Here is a 19,856-nt window from a genome sequence, read left to right on the forward strand (position 1 = left end):
ACACAAGAACAGACGTCCAGTGCAGCGTTGAACAACAAATTGTTATTGCGATCATAAAAAAATATTGCAGTTTAATGTGATCATTATAATTATAATAACTGATAACGTCAAAAGTGCGTGTTGTGTAACATCATACTCAATTCTATCTCCTGCAAAAGGTGTTGTTTCAAATCCCTCAATCACTATAAACATCACAACATCATCAACGAATCGGTAATGTCCCAATAGTAATTCTTAACATAGTAGCATTTATTAACATAAACCCGTCGCTCTGGAAGCTGCATTGCCTATTTAATATCCCTTTGCTCGAGAGAACCCGATACAGTCAGCAAGCGACGAAAGCCAGTCACAGAAAACGATCCAGTCAACGACACAAGCTCCACGTAAGATCGGTGAGGTCTCACTCCCGGGTAACGAGCAGACAGGTAACCCACATTCTTGTCACCAGAGGGCGCTCAGCTCATTAACAGGTGTGCAGCAAACACAGGTAAGATGATTTCCGCGGCAAGCGTTCGTCTATACGATAAGCATTTCAGTGCAGATAAATCCGATGTCTATTGCAATCACTTCGACTTCAAGGGCAGTGTTTGATTGACATGTGTCAAGCTGCAAGTGATCACAGCCTGGCGTGTTGTAGCGCAGTGTCGAACAGGTGAAGGGGGCATTGTAGGGGATTGGTCAAGTTGAACCGGTCCGGGTCCACGTTGTAAACATGTCCATTTCATTCACAACCCGTTTTGCAACATCGCAGTTATGAAACAGGTGACATTTTATATATCACTTGCATGTTATCACTTGGTTCCCGTCTTGCCTCGTTTTAAGGTGAAAGTTTCGGTGGCGCGGGGACCTCGTGCGGTGTTTGTAAACAATCCCCTCATTGCGTAACCACCGACACACAGGTCACCACGCTGTCATTAGTTACTGATGCGTCGCAATTACGTCCTCATACAGGATGCACGAACATCACGTGCATCTGCCGCAGATCAATTTTAAACTGTGTCACATGCACGTGAACCTTTGCTCGTCTCGAGCCCTGTCACATTCTGAATATGCTTAGACCAGGTTCCTCGACTTATGAACGAAGCGTAACCAATTTGCTTTTCAGGGTGCAACTATGCGGACCAGTTTTATATTGGACGAAGGGTGTTATTGCGTTTGAAAAGCGACTTGTGCATATTGTGAATTCATAATGAACATTAAAAACGTCCCTTTGAAAGCTCAGCCCTATAAAAGCATTACGAAAGCTAACTTACATACACGCCATGCGACAAATGCTTATACACAGTTGACTATGTAACCGAACACCTGTGCTGGCACTGATCGATATGAGCAATATTGCATGTGCTCTGACACGTCAATACACCTTCCTACTGCTGTGCGGATTTCACTGTAATCAGGCACATGTGCAGTTGACATTTGATGAAACTGAAATGTACTTTTGTCAGTTTCACCTTCGGTCCTCGACGCGTGCTAATCACTGCAATATAAATGAAAGGGAACTTTCATAAAGGGATTGGGTGTGTGTGTGATTTTTTTTGGAAAAACATGAACAATGTGAATGACCCCCATCCTGAACCCGATCCAAATATGATCCTGTTATGATCCCGTTATGATCCTGTTACGTCAAGCACTGGTTCACAAAGACCAGTCCTAAACACGATCTTCATAGGCACCTCCTTTAAGCTGCCGAATCTGCCAATGAACATTTTTGTCACTTAAGTTAATGCAACCGGGATTTAATTCTCAGTCGGATTTACACGATCAATCTGATCCCGAAGCATGAAGTACGGGATGGTGTTTGATTCAAGCTCAACACGAAGATATGACAGAAATGTACAAATGTCAGTTACACCAACGAAATGTAAGTTAGCGCTCTGACTTTCGTTATGAAAACGGAAATATCCGAAGATTTTCAAATGCTACGAAATTTTCCGAATGCATGTCAAAATCCCGGTTTTCGGTCAATGTATCGTAATACGTATCTTTTTCATGTCTGCACATGCAAATATCGGTAAACCGGTTATATGGCGCAGTCCTAGTTACCGGATCTGCGCGAGTTTTATTGTCAAAGGTAATATATTATCCTTATGTCTACGGCCACGTTTGTTAAGATACTGAACTGACTCTCCTGCTGACAGACACTGCTCTTTTCACCCATCAAACTACGCACTGTACTTCATGGTACCTATTCAGAACATGATAGGAGCGGTAGGGTAGCCTAATGGTTGGTGCGTCCGCTTGACACGTTGAAGCCCGGGGTTCGATTCCCACATGAGTACAATATTATGTGGGGAGTCCATTTCTGTTGTCCCTCGCCTTGATATCGCTGGAATAGTGCTAAAACATCACTGGATTGTCTGGTCCATACTCGTTTATTAACAGACAGACGCCGCATAGCTGGAACATTGCTGTGTGCGGGGTCGGACGACAACCCACATTTAACAGATTTTGTTCATCATTATACGTCATCAAAAATTTATAGGATGCGGAAACAGCAAATCTATGCTCAGTGTGACCCTTTGATGTCACACACGTATAACCAGTTGATATCCGGATTAACGGAGCTCAAAACTAATTCAAATACATTTAAAAAGTATGTAAAGTGTTTATATGCTCCGCAAGTTTAAATACACGCCCTTTTACGTCATCGCAAAATGATTCATCAGAGAGAGTCGATTGTATTCACACTGAAGCTCATTCGGTAGTCAGCGGAATAACTCGAGCTGAACCGATTGAATCCGACAGGACCCGAGTAAACTGGAATATGGCATCACTTAATCCTTGACACCAAGCAAGCGTCAGATGAATGGATATGCCAGTGAAAGTCTAAAACGATATCTGCGTATATAACAGGCGTCATAGAAAGTCGCCGTGTATTTAATTACCCTTTTTTCAAACATTCTTACAATTTTTACATTTCTTTCAGAGGAATTAGAGTAGTCGTAGCTTTAGGATCACTTGTGGTCATTCACGCAGAGGTACGTTTGCTTTAAGACGATCGTTTACGAAGCGACCGTAGCGCTGAGGCGATCTTAACTTTCATACTTTAACACAGACTTACGACCATCGCAGTGTTTCGATTGCTATGGTAAATAGACCCATATGTTGAAGTATAGGGGGAGGTGGGGTAGCCCAGTGGTTAAAGCGTTCTCTCGTCACACCGAAGGCCCGGGTTCTATTCCCAGCGTGGGTACAATGTGTGAAGACCATTTCTGGTGTCCCCGGCCGTGATATTGCTAGAGTATATATATTGTTTATTGCTAGAGTATATATATTGTTAAAAGCGTAGTAAAACAAAACTCACTCATTCGGGTAGGTAACGTCTCGGTATTAATAACGCATTGTTCTGCCAATCCCTGTGCAGATTTAACCCTCGATGCCAATAATCGGACTGACGCGATCAGTGGATAACTCGAATTAATAGTTCCCAGGACATCGAGAGAACAAACTTTCCCTTAAATGCAGTCGAATCTGTACAAATTGAACATGCTCTCTGAAAAAACCTTAATGGATATCATCGTAAAAATATCAGCTACACCAATGACACAATTTTATGTTTTAAGTAACCGGCTGATATAAACTGGAAATGAATCCCGTGTTAGTCTAAGCTTTGAACTAGGTCAAGACCATGTGTTAAACTGCCCCCCCCCCCCCCCCATCTTCGATATTCCTGTACACTGAATGTACACTGAATTGTGTGCAGCAGAAACATCGACCAGTCTCGTTCAACACTTGTTATGTCACTTTTTTTAACCAGCACTGTATCGGAGCGCATTGATCAGCGTTAATGCAGCATTATGCAGTAGAACAATACCCTTGAAAAGGAGACCACTCAAGTGTGCATTTCCTCTCTGAAATATCGATTTACAAGTGTGATAGTGGTAAATGTGTATCCAGGTGTTCGTGGCGCGTACCATTGAAACTTGTAGCGTCACAATTGTCATTACGGGGTGCTGGATAAGAAAAGCGTTGGATCGATATTTAGGGCTTGAAACGTTGACGGATGGTGATGAATTGTGAGAACACTAGCATATATTCTAGTTAAGGTATCATCCACGCAGTTTGAATGTGTACGAATGTAAGACAAAATCTGACAGAATCGGTATTTCCGTTATCTGATGTATCTATTTATTTATCTATAGTAACTGCGAACATGAATGCTCACATGGAAATTTGTTTGCAATATAGTGATGATGGTGATCAACATTTGGTTTACATCATGACTTCTGGAGTTGCGTCCCCTTGCCTTGCCAGAATCCTCTAGTCCTTGTTCCTTTATACAGTCCATGTCCAAGACACCGCAATTACCCTGGCCACACCGGAAACATTCTTGGTATATCAACAGTGCTCGCTGTTATGACTAAAGTAGTAACGCCTTGGAGATAATAATAGTCATCATCATCATCATCATCATCATCATCATCGTCGTCGTCGTCGTCGTCGTCGTCACCGTCGTCACCGTCGTCACCGTCGTCATCATCATCACAGAAACCACAGACATTTTTTTTATTTCTGTAGATATGTCGACACGGGCATTTATAATATAATTCTGTGTCACATACAGAAATCGAAGTTTGGTCACGTGTTATTGTAGATCTTCCAGACGCAGGGTATCGCGCGATGATCATCTTTAAAACATGTCGAAGGCAGGAAGTCAGTTATCCCCATGTATAGTGTTCCTGGCATCAATATTGCCGGAATAATGGCATAGACCGTGTCAGATTCAACTTATACATTCGAAATTACGTCATCACTATAATGCCACTCCATATAGTCAAGCGTAATTCGGTTCAATCACGTAACCGTCTAAATCTCATTTTCAGTTCGGAATGATTGCTGTAATCAGTGATTTGCGTATGGATACATATTTAAAACAATACATAAATTAAAAACCAAACCCACACTACCGGTCCACTCACCCTCACCAGAGAACCCACACTACCACCCGGGACAAAGACCTCTCACTACCGGTCCACCCACCCTCGGTAAAGACCTCACACTACTGGTCCACCTACCCTCGCCAGGAAACCCACTCTAATGGTCCACCCACCCTTGTTAAAGATCTCTCACTATCGATCCACCTGGAGACATCTCACTATCTGTCTATCAACCCTAGCCCACCCACCGGCCTGGAGACCCCACACTGTTCATCCACCCACCTCTCGCAAGAGGCATCCAATAACAAGCCTTCGCTAGAGACCTGTCAGCCGCTTTATCTCCATCGCCGACTACCCAAAATCACCCACCCTTTTAAACAGACCGTTATTACCGGGCCGACACCCATCGCTAGAGTACACCCACCCGTCGTTTGGGACAACAACCCGCCAACCCACTCATCTCTCTATGGGCACCACTCACCACCAGCAGTCCACCCGAGCTTATGATCTCCCTTCACCTGCCAACCCTGAACCACTCATCTCTAACTTGAGACCACCCACCAGCGGCTCATCCACCACAACCACGTCACCTCGCGTCTGCAGTTAACACACATACATTCTCAACACAGGGACTCATCGCTGAATAGACCTTCCCCTGTCTCATATATCAATTTCAAGGTGTCTGTTTGTCATGAGTTGGACCCACCCGTCTAAATAACCCCTACCCCATCTAATCGAGTGGTATGACAAACGGTTTCCGGCCATGAAATATGCGAGAAAAATCTTATCACGTATCTCCATTTACAGTAAATTGATATGCTGTATAAAACTCGCTTCACACCGTAAACACAAGACTCGGTTCTCCACGGAGACAAAGATGTTTCAGAATAATGTTATTGGTGCTGAAATATACACATATAAACGGTATTGCCTCTAAAGACAGTTCATACAATGTTTTGTTTTATCCCGATGTAGTAGTCCGGTTTTTCATCTTCTGAACAGTCACGTGACTTTCAGCATCACGTTATCTCCGCCTATTAGTGTCGGCGTTAAAGGTAATAGCATCTTTACAACTATACTCATGTCACAGGGTGTCTCAAGCCTTTCTAAACTCACCCGTAATATTATCCTCGCAACTAATCCCCAATTGTGACTTTATTGTCAACCATCTTCAGCGAACCGTCACCCACCATTCAACGTCCACAGCATGATAACGTAACGCTTACGGCTAGACTTACGTTAACACTCGCTTCAGCTGCAGTCAAGCCAATGACAATGTGATATGTAATCATGATTCGGGCCAACCCTTTAAGTCATTAGCCCGAACTGAGCCTCTTACTCGTAACTAGATCATGTATTCTCACTAATAAGGCTACATTATAGCCCTTATAAGCCGTGAATATTACGCGGCTTAACTATTTGCGGGTCGTTACGTTTTTCACGCTCTTACAGCTTCGATGTACCAGACTGGCTACCTGGGTAACTGAGTTTTAGTTTCTTGACATTCAGCACAATGTAGTGATTATATATCATACAGAAGGTTCACGCAAAGAGTGGATGTGATACACATTGTGGCACTATAACGAGATTTGGGATGCAGATAAGATGCATACAATCAAAGATGTGTCCCATCCCTACCCAACCCCCTCCAAAAAGCAATACCAACCAAGCAAACCTCCACCATTACCACCACCTCCAGATCGATGCTGGTGCTGTTGAACACTGGATTGTCTGGTTAAACCGCTGTCGTACAAGTGTCTAATTAGCAAACCCAAGAAAGCAAACTCATGATACACACAATGTATAATTTAACCAGTTCGGCCTTGTCTACCCATCGTTTCCATGACGACACACGCGTTGGTTCCCTCATGAAGCTTGAGGCCTAAAATATTTATGCAATAAGTGGATGTATTTTGATCTCCCCTGATCACAGCATCTTAATAAGACTATCTACATGTGCTCCGCACTGTCTTGCGTCCTTGACATATAGTATAATATTTGTTTTGTCCTCATTTATGTGGGCGGTGGGGGTAATCTAGTGGTTAGAGCCTTCGCTCGTCACGCCACACCCGTCCTTGATTCCCCACATGGGTACAACGAGTGAAGCTCATTTCTTGTGTCCCTTGCCGTAATATTGTTAGAATATTTCTGAAACCGGTGTAAATCAAATTATTACCCTTACTGGTGATTGCCATATTTGGCATATAAAATGACCAACACAAGACCGGTCCCTATCCACGCCTAAGTTACTATTGGTTAGGATCCGTTGCCACATTGAATGTCAAGGGCAAAGAGTGACAAAGAAAACAACAACAACAACAACAACAACAACAACAACAACAACAACAACAACAACAACAACAACAACAGACAAAATAATAAAATATAATAAAAATCTGACAAAGGAAAGAAAGCACCCACCATGTAACTTGTCAAGTATTGCAGGTACATGCGCTTAACCACTGGTTTGCGTTCTAATGCTTTTTCCACCATCTCATATCTTTCATTTTTCAATACTTTTACTGATGTAGATTTTTTTCCAGTTTCATAAAGGTGTGACGTAAGAAACAGTTTGATACTTTGTCAGAATACTAAGCTGTGCCACGCCATACCATTCTAATAGTATGCTATGCGCACCAACCTATTCTTATACGCCCTTAATGCGGTATCTTGTATACGATGTGTAATCGTTGTTAAGAACGTTGGCTGTCCCTTGAGTGATCGAGTGAATTTAGTTTTACGCCACACTCAACAATATTTCAGCTATATGGCAGCGGTCTGGACCAGACAACCCAGTGATCAGAGAGCTTGACTATCCGACCCCGTTAGTCGCTTCCTACGACAAGCTTGGGTTATTGAAGATCAGTTCTAACCTGGATTGAGTCAAGAGTGTTCGAGTAGTAACATGATTCGATAACGATTTATCTGTTCAAGATAACGACCTTATATCAGATTAGCTGTATGTAAGGTATTGTGAAGAAACAGCGTATACGATAAGGATGTATACACAGTGTACATTGTGATGACATGAAGAGGCGAGACAATGCTCTACCAGCGTTGTGAAGGCGGAGACATAGAACGCTGAGATGGAGTAGTGGACAGTGACGACGAGGATACAGGGTAGTGACGGCGTAGACGTAGGGTAGTGATCGCGTAGCTGTTGGATAGTGACGGCGTAGATATAGGGTAGTAACAGCGTAGATATAAGATAGTGATCGCGTAGGATAAGATGTCATCACGCAGACATAAGACAGTGATCGCGTAGCTATTGGATAGAGACGGCGCAGGTCTAGAGTAGTGACAGCTTAGTTATTGGGTAGTGACGGCACAGACAAAGGTCACTGACGGCTCAGATAAAGAGTAGTGACAATAGTGACAGTTTGTATGTAGAGAAGTCACGAAGCAAGCGCAAAGTAATGATCACGCAAGCAAAGCGAGTGGTGACAACGTGGACGTAGAGGAGTGACGGCGTATATAGAGGGCAGTGACGACGCCAACAGACGGTAGTGACGACGTACGTAGAGGGCAGTGACGACGCCGACAGACGGTAGTGACGGCGTACATAGAGGGCAGTGACGACGCCGACAGACGGTAGTGACGGCGTACATAGAGGGCAGTGACGACGCCGACAGACGGTAGTGACGACGTACACAGAGGGCAGTGACGACGCCGACAGACGGTAGTGACGGCGTACATAGAGGGCAGTGACGACGCCGACAGACGGTAGTGACGACGTACACAGAGGGCAGTGACGACGCCGACAGACGGTAGTGACGACGTACGTAGAGGGCAGTGACGACGCCGACAGACGGTAGTGACGGCGTACATAGAGGGCAGTGACGACGCCGACAGACGGTAGTGACGGCGTACATAGAGGGCAGTGACGACGCCGACAGACGGTAGTGACGGCGTACATAGAGGGCAGTGACGACGCCGACAGACGGTAGTGACGGCGTACATAGAGGGCAGTGACGACGCCGACAGACGGTAGTGACGGCGTACATAGAGGGCAGTGACGACGCGAAGAGACGGTAGTGACGGCGTACATAGAGGGCAGTGACGACGCCGACAGACGGTAGTGACGGCGTACATAGAGGGCAGTGACGACGCCGACAGACGGTAGTGACGACGTACATAGAGGGCAGTGACGACGCCAAGAGACGGTAGTGACGGCGTACATAGAGGGCAGTGACGACGCGAAGAGACGGTAGTGACGGCGTACATAGAGGGCAGTGACGACGCCGACAGACGGTAGTGACGGCGTACATAGAGGGCAGTGACGACGCCGACAGACGGTAGTGACGACGTACATAGAGGGCAGTGACGACGCCGACAGACGGTAGTGACGACGTACATAGAGGGCAGTGACGACGCCGACAGACGGTAGTGACGACGTACATAGAGGGCAGTGACGACGCCAACAGACGGTAGTGACGACGTACGTAGAGGGCAGTGACGACGCCGACAGACGGTAGTGACGGCGTACATAGAGGGCAGTGACGACGCCAAGAGACGGTAGTGACGGCGTACATAGAGGGCAGTGATGACGCCGACAGACGGTAGTGACGACGTGCATAGAGGGCAGTGACGACGCCGACAGACGGTAGTGACGACGTACATAGAGGGCAGTGACGACGCCGACAGACGGTAGTGACGACGTACATAGAGGGCAGTGACGACGCCGACAGACGGTAGTGACAACGGACATGTAGAGTAGTCACGACGCACACACACAAGAGAAATGAACACCTTTGTAGTGAAGACTTCGAGATTAGGCTAGTGACGTGGAATACTGTTGTACTGAATTGAGTCGAATTTGAGTTCGCGTATTTTGCATTAGACGCAGGTTGCTGTGATCAGGAACCTGTGATCATGCGAACGTATGTCAGTATCATACATGAAGCTGTAGCACGTTTGAACCACATGGACGCGAGTCAAATTCGATCGGAAAAACTCAGCTTGTTGCATAAAGTCTCAAAGTTGGATTATGCGACGTTAAACAATACTCAGTGTCATTAATGTCGCTGACTTGAGAATCAAAACTTGCTATGTTAAATCTGTACGTACGTTACAATATATTCTCAAAAGGATCCGTCATCTTCTGAGATCTCTTATATCAGTACAGCACATAACATAACCCACCACCTCCCGCCGACTTTCGTCACGGATCACTAAACAGGATCCTCTTCAGTTTCGACCCAGTCGTCACCCGTCTACGAACTCCCCACCCCTAGTGCGTGGGAATTCCTTCCCCTTTGTTCACTAGTCTCTTTACCTGCATCCACACTCTCAGATCCATATGACCCTCATTTCACCCGACCTACCCGTCCACCCCACCCCCAGGACAAATTATAACTCTGTATCCTCTTTCTTCCCCGGGAAACCTCACCTCTCCCATGGTTTCGATCGAAGACACATGGAGAGAGTGCCTTCACATCACGAAATTATCCGGCAGGATAGCTTGGATTATCTTGAATGACAAGGAGCAAGGCCACAGATTGGAAGTGGGTCAGCCCCGATGAGATACTATATTCTTACCACTTGAGCTGCACTCCATTTGATTGTCAGACGCTCCAGGATTCCCAGAGTCTTCTCGCTACGCTGACTAACCTCATTATAGTACGCTAACCTCAAACAGGAGTCCCGGGGGTTAAGAATTAAACAGTTCTCGGTTCACCACTTCGACCCGTTGGTGGTATCTTTTCCATTCCCATATTCTGTTACGGAGAAACACCCAAGATATTATTTCTTTACAATGCCCCTGTTACATTAACACCCAAAGTCATAAGCGCTTAGATTTAGTTATCTTGAGACATATGCAATTAAACTTCACTTGAAACCTTTTCTGTTAGAGTCGAAAATGTCACAGTGTACCACTGTTTTAAATGAATGAGTCGAGTTTGCCGCCGCACATGGCACTACTGTAGTATCGGCACGGCGTAGGAAACCAGGAATCGGTTTCAGACATTTTCTGTCATGCTTAGACTCAAACCCGGACCGTCCATACTTAATGCACATCGAAGAAATGCATCCTTTCTCTTGAAAATGCCTTGGAGACATGGTGCACCGTAAAGCAACTTCACTGACTCTCACCACGAAGGCAACGTCACGCAGGTCACTTGAAGAAATGTCACTCAAGTCACGTGAAGCAGCATCATTCACGTCTCTTGAAGCAACATCACTCATGTCACGTGGAGAAACGTTACTCCCGTCACGTGCGGCAACATCACTCACGTTATGTAAAGCAACATTATTCACGTCACGTGGCGAAACGTCACTCATGTCTCTTGAAGCAACATCACTCACGTCAAGCGAAGCAACATTATTCGCGTCACGTGACGAAATGTCTCTCACGTCACCTGAAGCAACATCACTCACGTCAAGTGAGAAAACGTCACTCACGTCACGTGAAGCGACGTTATTCTCCTCACGTGGAGCAAATTGAAAGAAGAAGTCAAGAAGAACTTCCTGTCGTGAATGTATACGAAAAGATCAGCACAACCTGGGGCCCGTTTCACAAAACTCTCGTAAGCCTAAGATCTCGTAAGTTTTCTCGTAGCATCCGTAGCTCCTGTGTTACAGTATAGCTGGTACAATGGCTACGAGAAAACTTACGAGATCTTAGGCTTACGAGAGTTTTGTGAAACGGGGCACTGCTCTATATAGAGATGCAAAATAACCCCCATCCATTATGGACAGTTTTCGCATTTTCAACATGCCGAAAATTAAACATCTATTTCAATATAAACCACTTCCAACAGACTTCAAAACTGTAGGGGCGGTGGGATAGCCTATTGGTTAAAGCGTTCGCTCGTCACGCCGAAGACCCTGGTTCCATTCCCCACATGGGTACAAACTGCGAAGCCCATTTCCGGTGCCCCCAACAGCTGAAATATGGCGTAAATGGTGTAAACCCATATTCAGTCACTCACTCAAAATTGTAACTTTAAACACTAAAGTGTAATTCCTTTGACATTTTTGGACTCGACGTTTTTTTCTGTTACTGAGGTTGATATACCGAAATATATATCCTGTTAAGCTTATTGCATAATGATACCACCGTCCTTTTAATCAGTACCAAATATGCCGTTGACGTTAAAACAGAACGTCGCACCATCGCCATCTTCTACCTTGCGTATGGGGCTCACGTCGGCTACCGTATAGGTGTTAAGTATATGTATATAGATAGAGATAGATAGATAGACAGACATTACGGCCTGTTACTTTCACCTGGATTCCGCGAGTTGTATAAGTGTCGCATTACACGGAACGCCGAACACAACGCATGGCCGTCACATTGTGCCGTGATCGAGGTTCACCCGCTAAGAGGTTAACCTATTATCCTAACAGTGCATGTAAGTAGAATGTCAAACACTGCGAGGAGCTCGAGTGGCTTGCGTTGAATGGTAGTAATAACCTCGTCTCTATGCAAGTACTATCGTGTAATAAGGACAGTGGTCGTATTTGTACTCGTTATTTGCGCTTTTTACACTGAAAACATTCGGGAAAATGAGTTAATTCTTTTCGGGGGCCACTGGGCCACGCACAGTGAGTATTCAAAGGTGTCTTAGGTGAAGGTACTTATGGAGCGCATGGTTTCCTGATGATGGTTTTGTCTGTGGATTGTGTGGTCACAACAGTGCCGGTGTATGATTTATTGTTCGTGAGGGGTAACATGGTAGCATAGAGGTTAAAACGTTCCCTCGTCATGCGGAAGGTCGAGGTTTGATTCTCTACTTTGTGTGAAGTGGTTGGTTGAGTGTTTCACACCTCAGTCAGCAATATTCCATCTGTATGGTCTGTAAACAATCGAGGATGGACAAGACAATCCAGTGATCAACATCATGAACATCGTTCCTCGTAAATGGAACACCATGACATGTACTGACCAAGTTAGCGAGCCTGGCCACCCGATCCCTATAGTTGGAATATTACATTACACGGCATAAAACTTTACTCACTCTATCGGTGGCTGTGCCTGATCAGTGTTTCGCTGAATTTTCTTTATCCTACGATTTTCTCTGAAGTCTCGAATTCGTCGCTATATTAATGTACCATCTCGTAAATTGTTCCTCTTTGTGTCAGACTAGCTGACTTGGTTGACACATGTCATCGGTTCCCCATTGCGCAGATCGATGCTCATGTTGTTGATCACTGGATTGTCTGGTTCAGACGCGATTATTTACAGACCGTCGCCATATAGCTGGAATATTGCTAAGTGCGACGTAAAACTAAACTCACTCACTCACTCACCCTCTTTGTGTGTCTTATGTCGATGTATTGCAATTGCTAGAAAATTGCTAACATCGGATTGAAACAATACCTACGTGATATTTGCTACAGTTTTGCGAAAATATTTGTGATTTGTGACTTGAAGCCACGGGTTAGAACTGATCTTCAGTATACCTTGCGTGCCATAACAGGCGACTAACATGATCAAGTGGACAACGTATGTCAGTGACATAAATCGATGTTCATAACGTCAGTCACTGGGTTGTCTCGCACATACTATTTAGGCCTCTGGAGTATTTTTGAGTGGATATTAAATCACAAACAAAATGGCCCACTTTTAGGAGAGCCGAGTATCAAGCGAAGCGATATTTATGTATTTCAACCGTGTTCAAGTAGGTCAGACAATGACCTACATTCAATGATATAGACAATGCAGTATCTGCACGCATATCTACGGGGCTTTCTTCTACATAGGTAATACAATCAGACGTGTTTGAATATAAAATAGCCTGTCACCTGCTCTGATAGTCGCGAGTTACAGCATTACCCAACAAACATAACAGAGTCACAAAGAACGTTGACAGGTAAAGTGGTGGGACAATTGTTGTTTAGTGCTGTCAAGCGAGAAGGTACACACATAAGCTTTACGACTTTGTAAAAACCCATTAGAAAGCATTTGCGGAATTGGGACATTGAACCATTACGGATCTGAATTTTTTTTGTTGAAGGAGACTTTTGAAAGTAAAATGTATGCTCAACAAAGAAAAGTAAAGGAACACCCACATTTTCAATGTTAAAAATGAAAATACTTCATAACATGATCCATATCGTGCTTGAGTGAGTGAGTGAGTTTAGTTATTCCAGCTATAATGCGGCAGTCTGTAAATAATCCAGTCTGGACCAGACAATCCAGTGATCAACAGCATGAGCATCGATCTGCGCAATTGGGAACCGATGACATGTGTCAACCAAGTCAGCGAATCTGATCACCCGATCCCGTCAGTCACCTCTTACGACAAGCTTACATGGGTTGCTGAAGGCCTAGTCTACCCTCGGACTTTCACGGGTAATATCTTACTTGAATATTGAACATTATAATAGTCCTTAACTTTGTTGGTTGAGTATATATGTTTGAAATGGCTCCTTTTGGCTAATATAACAGGTTACACAACACCAAATGTTTTCCCATAGACTTCTATAGTAACCTTATATTTTTTAAAAAAAATATCCAGGCTGTCAACAGCCATTCCATGTACACATGGGCACAGTCTCAGCTACAATAAAACACAAGTTGTGGCCAACTTGTCCGGCACATTTGCCAAGCACAGGAAGCGGAACACATCAACCCCCAGCTCCGCACCGAATGTCACCTACTTCAAAATATATGTACACACATAAGCATAACCCATGGTGATAAAAATGACAGCACTAAATACTTAAAATTGTGGTCAGTTTTAATAACAGGGTGAATGTGCTTTTAAAACACATACATATCTTACACTATGTCATCCAATCACAGCTGTCAGAGGCCTCTGTCCGTTTGAGTTGTTTCCATACGGTCCTCGCTCGGGCAGCATGTGATATTGATATAGTGTAGTGGAACCTAACAGGCTTGCTGACAATTGCGTAGATCGGTGCTCATGCTGTTGATCAATGGATTGTCTTTTTGTATTAACAGGCTGCGGGAAAATAGCTGAAATACTGTTCAGTGCTGGGGTTAACAACAGCTACAGCAACTAGTTAATTGGAGGGGTGAGGGGGAAGAAATGGGGAGAGGTGGGGAGGGAGGTGGACGGGGGACGTGGAAAGAAAAAGAGGGAGGGGAGGGGGGGGCATGTTTGGGGGTGTGTTTGTCATGGGTTAGTCGAGCGTTTAAAACGCTCGCTTAGCACTTAGTGTACACAGGTTCGGAACCCAGCAGGGGTACAATGCCACTTGGGCGATGTTCCTGGAATATTGCTGATATCCGCACGAAACCAAAATAACCCCACTGATTCCAACTATAAATGTATTATCACTCATTTAAAATCCATTTCATACACACATAAACATTGCGTTGCGTTTTTTCTGACGTTGAGTATAAACACTTTCCCTGGGTAAGTACTGGATTACGTCTCCGATTCTAAACCAATAAACCTACCATGGACATGTCACCTTCACTGACAGTAACATGTAGCGGGCCAAAAGAGCTTTATTTCAATACGTGTGCACTGTCTCCTGCGTGGGGCGTAGCCAAGGTTCAGTACTAGTGTTACCCCTTTTCGTGTTATACGTGGCAGCTGTCATATTAGAAACTGTGTTACTGAGTCCACGTCTGCGCGAGGAGCAGCAATGTCAGAGTGAATAGTGACACGAGGCTCGACATCTGTGATGATATATAATCGTCAAAACGCGACCTGAATTCGAAACTGAAATCCCGATTTTGGGCTCATGACTGCCTTGCTCTCTCCCTCTCTCGTCCAAGGTTTGGAGAGAACATTTAAATTAGCATCCATAACGAGTCTCTCCTCAATCGGGGCTCATGAATGGGACAGAATGGCCCGGTTACCCGTGGGAGTCAGGTGGTGCTGTTGTTATTATGTATTTTTAATGGGGCTGTGATGACAGTTATTCAAATGTGTGTCGTAAAAAGGTTTACTTTCAACACATAAACGTCACGCGCTTAACGACCTTCGGGCACAGTGCTGTCATGAAAGAGTAAAATGTACCATTCAACTTATGATAGGGATAATCGGCTGTGTCACTATTTAAAGGTACATATGATATATTCTGAATATAGTTTGTGGAGAGATAAACAACACCAGTTTCAAAGCGTAGCTATAATCGTGAACCAATGTTGCATATTCGCAAATGTTGGTTGTGTTCACTTTTGTGTCGGTTGATAAAAGGTGATATACACATATGTGTGTGTACGTGTGCGTGTACGTGTGTGTGTGTGCGTGTACGTGTACGTGAGACATGTTGTGCGTACAGAAGAAACTACGTGCCGCTGTGCAACAAAGCAGCCTTAGCGCTAAATTAAAGCGATCGTAGTGCCCTGTTGTTGGAATTGATCTTCATTAACCCATGCTTGTCGTAAGAGACGACTAACGGGATCGGGTGGTCAGGCTCGCTGACTTGGTTGACACATGTCATTGTATCCCATTTGTGTGGACTGATGCTCATGCTGTTGGTCACTGGATTATGTGGTTCGGACTCGATTACATGCATTTATAGACCGCCTCCATACAGCAATACTTTTGCGGCGTGAAGGAATCAACAAAACAAAAAGAAATAGCATGTTTTTGTAACACGTTGCTAATTTTACTCTTTTAAAAATAATTCATTCTTTTTTTTTCTAGATTCATCCAGTGACGATGGTATCGTCCCCTTGTCGTCACATCTGGGGGATAACGCTCGTCATCGTTCTGTTCACAGCGCATAGTGTGTCGTCAGGCGAAGGCGATTGTCCACACGGCTGTACCTGCTCCGCCACCATTATAGACTGTCGTCATAGCAACCTGACGTCACTTCCTTCCACACTCCCTCTTGCCGATACGATCGAGAGGTTGCTTGTTTCTGGCAACCGGATAAAGCAGATAGGCGTTGAACTTAAATCCTACCCAGCACTCGAAAGAGTTGATGTTGCATCTAACAACATCAGCCGGATCAGTGATGGGGCTTTCAGTGGCATAGAGAATCTGGACAATCTGATTCTTCGTCGGAATTATCTGGCAAAATTGACCAACGAGACCTTTCGAGGCCTCCGGGCGCTCAAGACTTTAGACCTTGGTTACAATGTCCTGAAGACCTTGCCCAACGGGGCTTTCAGAGACTTGAAAAACCTGCAGCAGTTAGATTTGATGAAAAATAATATTTCATTAATCGAAGACGACGCTTTCGATGGCTTGGAGTCTTTGAAAGTTTTGAATTTAACACGAAACCTTCTTCAAGTGTATCCTACAACCGCTCTCTCAAAACTGACATCCGTTACCCGACTTGTGTTGGATGACAATAGGTTGAAAACCATTCCCAGATTCGCATTTGCAGGTCTTCGGAATCTAAAGTTTTTGAGCTTGAATGGAAACCATCTGGCAAGCTTAGAACCATCAGCGTTTGCCGTGCTGAAGGCAGGTTCTGGGACTTCTTTAGTGGAACTCTCTATTAAAGGAACAGATTTGAACGAAGTCCCAACTCCGGCCTTTCAAAGTCTCACAAGTCTTGAAATACTAGACATCAGTAAAAATAAATTCAAAATTTTTAGGAGGGGCTCTTTTTCTGGGTTGAGAAGTCTTCAGAAACTTACTGTCACATCCTCAAGGTACTTAACAACCATTGAAAATGGAACATTTGAATTTATGTCGAATTTAACGGAAGTGATCATACGAAACAATAAAGCTCTTACGGCGATTGGACAGAGGGCTTTTCCCACCGGGGGCGCTCTGACGGTTCTTGATTTAAGTTCCAATTCCATTCACACATTTTATCGAAATATGGTTCCATGGGATAAAAATGCGACTGTTGATATGAGAAATAACCAACTGCTCTGTGACTGTAATATTGTGTGGATGTTTACAACTCTGAAGAACGCCAATAATCCCATCACAAAATCATATGCGGCTAATCTTTCCTGCACAGCGCCGGATTCATACAGAGGGAAAAATATATTCTCGCTTTCCAATTCAACCTTCAACTGTGACATTGCTAAACCTTATACCCATGACGTTCTGAGTCGAGTCAAGGTCGCTGCAGTGGCTGCAGTCATCACAAGCCTGTTACTTACGTGCTGTGCTCTTTTTATCAAGTTCCGAAAAAAGATTTGCATGGTAATCAGAAGACAGTATCGGTATCGCCAGTATAAAAACAATGGTTCTCTTTCAGAGAGCAGGCAGAACGGGGAACTCCACGAAGAAGGCACTGCAATGGAGGTCATAAGTTCATATAAAGATGACCCTGAAATAGAAGTTCAAGGTCAATAGGTCAGCCAAGGCCACATGGAATTCTAACTGCATTTACCTTAAAAGTGACTTTTTTATATCATATAATCATTGTGAAAAATGTGCAATAGGTAAACAGGAGTGTACAGTGAACACTTAGACTGACAGGCGTCAAATGGTCATTAGCATCCCCTCAAAATATACTCATGGAAACAAATAGCGCAACACAAAAAGCGGAAGTGGATGAATAAAGGAAGTTTAAAGTTTATATAACCCTTCTTAACGCCGAAGACCCAGGTTCGATTCCCAGCATGGGTGCAATGTGTGAAGCCCATTTCTGGTGTCCCCCGCCGTGATGTTGCTGGAATGTCGCTAAACGCGGCATAGCATCCAACACACTCACTCACTTGACACCTTGACGCCCTGACGCCCTGATGCATATGGCTTATGTAGTGGGAGGCTACATACATAACATTTCCTAGATACTGTCGTAAATGTGAGTTGACCTCTCGATGTCCTGCACTATGTGCCCCAGTCCTCTGAGGTGCCAGAATTCATTCTGAAGAGTTGCTTTCCTTAGTAGTGACATGATCCTGTGATCGTGTTTGTGAACTTCCATTAGGATTCTATTGTGACAATATATTGCCTTTGAGATTGTTTTACCTTTGAGTTGCTCAAACCCTATCCTTAGAAACAGTGACGTATATCTCGGTGACTGACGTAGCCAAACAATAACCCTTATTGTATATATCATGCATTTTTTGTACTTTGTGTATTTCCATGTATGATAATTTGCGATATTTTCCACAATCGACATGGCAGGGCCAATCATGTACTCATTGTGCAAGATTTGTTGATTTACTGAGTGAGAAGCGCACGACGCATGCGCGCAGGCGCACACGCACACGCACTCAGACACGCACACTTACTGCTTCTGGTATGAGCGTTAATGTATTCCTTTTCCATATATATTTAACATGCCATTTAAAATTAGAATAGATAAAATATTTTAATTCTTCATCTAGGCCCCACATATCTCGCGTTCCATTGACCCTCAAAGGCGAATATCCCCAACCTAATAATTAAAATACTTACCCCGTATAAATAACAACAGTTTACACAAAATGCGTAACAGATCGTAAAATTACCACAAGTGCTCTTTTGCTTGGAATTACGGTACTCCGAAGTCGCCAACATTAAAAAGACGGTGGATGTGTATTTTCTTTGTACAACCCAACAACAAACAGCAAAGGTTGCAGAATAAACATACTTGATCTTCTCACGGGAATTTGCTGTGCATCCTCGTAATTGTTTTCATCATTCGTGTTTCATTGTGTATTGCACGAGTGAGAGTCACGAATTACATCGTCCGTTGTTGCCTCCACAATGGACACTGCGCTTCATGTCAGTTATATTGTTGTTCATTTCATATAAACCATGTACATTTCATCCCGATGTTTGCCCAAGTGAGACTTCACAGATCTGCTCTTACTAAATGTCTTGTATGCTACGTGCTTGAAAACAATCTGTTGCGTGAACTTAATGTGTGTATGTAATGTTCTTTTGAAATTAAACATTGTAATGAGATCTACATGTATGTTGTTGAAATGGATCTTAACATCATAGTTCAAAGTATTTCGCTCGTATGACGACGTGTATGCGTGTGTATGTTTTGTACTAGCCCAGACATAAGCTTGTCTTAAAGTGCTAGTTCACTGAGATACCATGCCGTACTTAAGCATGAATATTCTACTCGGACACATTAGACTGACTCCGAGCCGACCAGTCCATCTTTCATCCATTAATGTCGAGCGCCAGACAGGGTCCGACA

General features: G+C 44.1%; 1 protein-coding gene across 1 annotated transcript; it reads left to right on the forward strand.

Annotated features, from left to right (window-relative positions):
• The first annotated feature begins 372 nt into the window (after positions 1-372).
• Positions 373-19,612, forward strand: LOC137281398 (leucine-rich repeat and immunoglobulin-like domain-containing nogo receptor-interacting protein 2). Its single transcript, XM_067812599.1, has 2 exons — positions 373-487; positions 16,451-19,612. The coding sequence occupies exon 2, from the start codon at positions 16,466-16,468 to the stop codon at positions 18,065-18,067; it is 1,602 nt and encodes a 533-aa protein (XP_067668700.1). The 5' UTR covers positions 373-487; positions 16,451-16,465; the 3' UTR covers positions 18,068-19,612.
• Positions 19,613-19,856: the final 244 nt, after the last annotated feature.

Source organism: Haliotis asinina, chromosome 4 (genome assembly GCF_037392515.1).
Source record: "Haliotis asinina isolate JCU_RB_2024 chromosome 4, JCU_Hal_asi_v2, whole genome shotgun sequence".
Taxonomy (NCBI): Eukaryota; Metazoa; Mollusca; class Gastropoda; order Lepetellida; family Haliotidae; genus Haliotis; species Haliotis asinina.